The sequence below is a fragment of the Gekko japonicus genome, unplaced genomic scaffold, assembly GCF_001447785.1.
Source record: "Gekko japonicus isolate JY-2015 unplaced genomic scaffold, Gekko_japonicus_V1.1 scaffold4764, whole genome shotgun sequence".
NCBI classification, from domain to species: Eukaryota; Metazoa; Chordata; class Lepidosauria; order Squamata; family Gekkonidae; genus Gekko; species Gekko japonicus.
This window is the reverse complement of record NW_015173834.1, coordinates 6439-11606: the sequence shown is the minus strand read 5'-3', so window position 1 is coordinate 11606 and position 5168 is coordinate 6439. Positions and strand designations below refer to the sequence as shown.

General features: G+C 52.9%; 1 protein-coding gene across 1 annotated transcript in view; it reads left to right on the top strand.

Annotated features, from left to right (window-relative positions):
* LOC107120836 (kielin/chordin-like protein) overlaps positions 1–5168 on the top strand; it is a gene marked incomplete at its 3' end in the record, with an annotated part of 65489 nt that overhangs the window by 54091 nt on the left and 6230 nt on the right. Inside the window, exons 19-23 of the mRNA XM_015423606.1 lie at positions 196–348; positions 1198–1304; positions 1789–1882; positions 4040–4213; positions 5041–5060. Of these exons, the coding sequence (XP_015279092.1) occupies positions 196–348; positions 1198–1304; positions 1789–1882; positions 4040–4213; positions 5041–5060 (548 nt within the window). The remainder of the gene's footprint in view (positions 1–195; positions 349–1197; positions 1305–1788; positions 1883–4039; positions 4214–5040; positions 5061–5168) is intronic.

Here is a 5168-nt window from a genome sequence, read left to right as displayed (position 1 = left end):
TATATATATATAATGGAAGTGCTAAGTACACCTACTAAGTTAACCTGTCAGTCAGTGGCAGAATACAAAGTGTATAACTGTATTCATAGACTGTGCGTGCAACACTAGCAAAGCTCCCTTCTCGGTTTCCCGAATAGCCCACCCCAGGGCCTGATCTGACTTGCAGCTGTTTTTCCCTCCCTCCCTCCCTGCCAGTTTGTGTCCTTGACAGCGTGGAGTTCGAGGAGGGCACCGAATGGGAGACGGAAGGGGATCCCTGCAGCACCTGCGTCTGCCTCCAGGGGGAGCCCGTGTGCAGCGCCACTCAGTGCCCACCTGTCCCCTGCCGACACCCAGCCCAGCTACAAGGTGAGTGCCTCTTACCTGTCGCGGTACCATGAACAGGGCTAAAGAGCGTGGCCTTTCCTTTCTGGGGCAGCCATGCAGAAAGCGTGGGGGAGATGGACCGGGTGCGGGGAATATGGGCTGGGAAAGGGAAGGGAACTTGGGACACCTTTTTTCTTCTCCTTCGCTCTGTGCATCCAAATCCATCATTCCTGTGCTTGGGCACGTTGTTGTTATTTCTCCCTCTCCCGTCCAAAAGCCAAACAAGAGGAAGGACCACTCTGAAGGCCCCCTTCTGCCTCTTGTCCGAGCACCCTGCATCATGACCTGGTGTGAGCAGTGTTCCCTCTAAGCTGAGTTAGTGCGAGCTAGCCCACAGTGTTTTAGCCTCCGGCTCACACGTTTTTCCCTTCGCTCAGGAAGGATGGCTCCAAAGCAGACTAATTTATGCAGCGGCCGAATCGCTCGCTCCCAATTTTAATGCCAGAAGCTCACAAAGTAGAATTTTTGCTCACAAAACTCCACAGCTTAGAGGGAACATTGCCTGTGCCCAGTGTTCCCTCTAAGCTGAGTTAGCATGAGCTAGTTCACAGTTCTTTAGCCTCCGGCTCACACATTTTTGTCTTCGCTCAGGAAGGAGGGCTCCAGCGCAAACTAATTCGTGCAGTAGACAAATGGCTCGCTCACCACTTTAATGCCAGGAGCTCACAAAATAATTTGAGAATTCTGATGAATGTTTTAGAATATTACGAAGGATCCCAGAGGTAGAATGTCACGTTCCGTACAGCGCCTAGCACTCTGTTGCCGCTGCCAAGTACCTGTCTTCTAGTAACACTGATCCTCTCCTTGGTCTCCTTTCTTCTCTCTCCGCAGGTTCCTGCTGTCCAACCTGCCAGCAGTGCTCCTACAAGCAGCGGCTCTACGGCAACGGGCAAGAGTTCACCGACCCGGACAGCCCGTGCCAAAGCTGCCGGTGTGCGGTGAGGACCAGCGAGAATCGAAAACCTCATTGCATGACATTCGTGCACCAAAGTAACTTTGCCAGACCTGAGTTGCTTTACGAGCTGCATGCTTCCGAAGGCTTTCCATGGCAAGCCCGTGTTCAAAAGCCTCCCAGAGTCTGGCCTGGTTTTGCAGATCTAGAAGGCCCGGGAGAGCCGGTGTGGCGTCGTGGCTAGAGTGTCAGATCAGGATCTGGGAGACCCAGGTTCGAATCCACACTCTGACATGGCAGCTCCCCGGGCGACCTTGGGCCAGTCGCACCCTCTCAGCCTGGCCTACCTCACTGGGTTGCTGTGAGGATAACTTGGAGGAAAGGGGAACATTGTAAGCCAGTTAGGGGGAGGAAAGTGGGATATAAACAAATAAATAAGACCAGGGATTGCAGGAGAGACAGGAAATGGGTGTGACCCCGGAGCACAGGGGAGGGTGCATGGAACTGCCTCCAACTTCCCCTCCCTGCAGGACGGCACGGTGCTGTGCTCCCCCACTGCGTGCCCACCAGTGATTTGCCCCCATCCCAAGAAGAGGCCTGGATTCTGCTGCCCAAAATGTCCAGGTGAGTGTTTGGACTGGAAGGAAGCTAGCCAGATTGGGGGTGGAGGGGTGGGGTAATCGTTTTTCATTAAGAACAGTTGTGGGAGGGAGGGAGGGAGGGAGGGAGGGGCTTCCCTAAGATCGCTGAACGAGGTTCGAACTCGGGTGCCCCCCAGTTTATGGTTCCTTCCGCCTCGCAGCTGTTCCACTTGACCAACTTGCCCGGCTGACTCTGAGCCCGTCTTCCTGTGGGACATTCCGTGGCTCACAGCATGCTTGCTTCAGAGCCCGGGGTTTTCCCTGACAGGAAATGGCCAAGGTGGGCCTCGCCTTTCTGTTCTCTGGGGTTGGAGAGGAATGATTAGCGGATGAATGCGGAGGCCTTCGGGGAGAGCCATTCTTGGGTTATGAGAAAGCCTAGAGCAGGGGTGTCGAGCTCATTTGTTATGAGGGCCAGATCTGACATAAAGGAGACCTTGTTGGGCCGGGCCAGGTCTGTCATAACATGTAATGCCAGGTAGCAGAGATATAAACTTTATAAAGGACACAGACACAAAGGGTGTTTTTTTTACTTAAAATAAAAACATGCTTAAAACATCTGCACTCTTGCAATAGTTTGTTTATTTAACAGTGTCTGATACTGACACCTCTTGCTCTGAATTACTGCATCGAAATGTCTGTGCTGTTGCAATCTCGAGTATGCTGTTCACGTGTGTAAGCTTCAAACCTGTGATGATGCAGCAGTAGCAGAACTGGAAGAAGCAGCAGAAGACAGCCAGTTCCACTGCGGTCCTGAGAGAAGCCCTGATCCGGCCCCCGGGCCACATGTTTGACACCCCTAGCCTAGAGTCATTGTGTGGAAGAGGTGAATGTGGGGGGGGGCACGAATAGCACCGTTTGGGGGACAAAACCGTGGGAGCCCTTGAAGTGCAGCCAAGGGAGCAGAAGCCGTGGGGCGGTGTGTCCCAAGGGAAGGCGCGTTACCCAAATGGCCACTCTCTCTGGCTCCTTCTGCCCTCTGCCATCCAACTCTGGAGCCCTCCTTCCTGAGCTAAGATGAAAATGTGTGAGCCGGAGGCTAACAAACGGTGAGCTAGCTCACACTAACTCAGTTTAGAGGAAACGCTTCTTTTGATGTATCCTTCAAACTTCTAAGTCTAGTGTAGGGGTTAAGTGCGTGGACTCTAATCTGGGAGAGCCGGGTTTGATTCCCCACTCCTCCTCCACTTGCACCTGGCTGGATGACCTTGGGCAAGCCACAGTTCTGATAAGAGCTGTTCTTGAAAAAGAGCCTTTTCTGTCAAGAGCTCTCTCAGCCCCACCTACCTCACAGGGTGTCTGTTGTGGGGAGGGGAAGGAGATTGTAAGCCGCTCTGAGACTCCTTTGGGTAGTGAAGGGCGGGGTATAAATTCAATCTCTTCTACTTCTTCTTCTAAATTCATTAAGATGGGGCTATGTATGTTTTTTCTCATAAAGTGGACAGAAGACCGATGAAAGGACACCTCCGTCCCGTCTGACAGAGCCTACCAGCCTATGATCCCGTTTCCTTAATAAACTTTTCCAAAGCCGGAACGGAATATTGTCCTGCATGTCCATTCATACGTCCGTTCACAATTACCACAAGCACGAAGACCAAAAAGTACGACAGCCTACTGTCGGATGGAACGGAGATGTTCCACCCGATGAGAAAGAAAAAATATAGCCGCATCTTAACGAACTTAGAAGTCTGAAGGACACGTCATAAGGATAAACAGGGTGGCTGAACTCCGCAGCAAGGAGCTCGATATTTTGAGAAGGGTCTGGGAATTCAGCCACGGGGCGCAGAATGTTTAACGCGCCCCACCGTCATGTTCCCTCTAAGCTGTGGAGTCCTGTGAGCAAAAGTTCTACTTCGTGAGCTCCTGGCATCAAAGCTGTGAGCAAGTGATTTGGCTGCTGCATCAATTAGTTTGCTCTGGAGCCCTCCCTTCCTGAGCTATGACAAACATGTGTGAGCCAGAGGCTAAAAAACTGTGAGCTAGCTCACACTAACTCAGCTTAGAGGGAACACTGCCCACCGTACACGGTTCTTCTCATTCCCTTTGGCCTCTCCATCTTCCGGAACCTCAGCGGGCTAAGATTGGGCTGGGGGGGGGGGCTGCACTGATCAGCTGACCCGTCTCTCCCGTCCCTCTTTAGACTGCACCCTGGACAACCGCGTGGTGCTCGAGGGAGAGGAGTTGCCCCACCCGCAGAATCCATGCCAGGCCTGCATATGCACCAGCGGGGAACTCCGCTGCACGGAGCGGCACTGCCCCGGGCCCCTCTGCAAACACCCGTTGCCGGGATCCTGCTGCCAGAATAACTGCAACGGTAAGAATCGCCGTGGCCCACCATGATGGAGGGTTGGGGCCTGGAGACCTCCGGGAAGGCCAGCTGGTGTCCAGACGACAGATCCGCTCCCCTGGAGGAAATGGCTGCTTTGGACGGATGCACTCTACAGCCTTATTCCCGGATGAATCCAGTTTGGTGTCGTGGTTAGGAGCGTGGACTGTAATCTGGGAGAACCGGGTTTGATTCCCCACTCCTCCACTCGCAGCTGCTGGATGACCTTGGGCAAGCCGTGGTTCTGACAAGAGCTGTCCTTGAAAAAGAGCCGTTTCTGTCAGAGCTCTCTCAGCCCCGCCGACCTCGCAGGGTGTCTGTTGTGGGGAGGGGGAGGGAAAGGAGTTTGTCAGCCGCTCTCAGACTACGAGTGAAGGGTGGGGTATAAACCTTGCCCTCCCTAGGCTCCACCCCCAAATCTCCAGGAATTTTCCGAGCCAGGGCTGGCAACCATAGACAGACGGCAGAAGTAAAAGCAGCTTGGTGGTCCTCCAGAGCTGAACACCCAAGTGGCGTTTGCACATGTGTGAAGGTGCCCAGAATTCAAAACAGGCGCTTTTCTGCATTCTCATTTTACTCATTGTTAAATTCCTGTTTCTTCAGGTTAGGGGTAGTCATGTTGTGAGTGTTCGGCTCCCTCAAGGCGTCAATTCGGCCCCTGTCTGAGGACGGCGACGGTCTTTCATCTTGGCTGGCACCCTCTTCTGCTCACCACATTTGCCTCACCCCCTTCCCCCCCCACCTGCGAAGTGACCGACAATCTGAAAGGGGGTTTATTCGTTCACCATCTGTTTGATCTTAATTGTTTTATCTAGTGTATGTTGTTGTTCATATTGTACATTGCCCAGAGCCCTGCAGAAGCAATTAATAAATTAAAAATTGCTACTACAACAACAACGTCCCCCCACCCCAGTTTATTTGCCTGTAGATTTAAAACACAGGG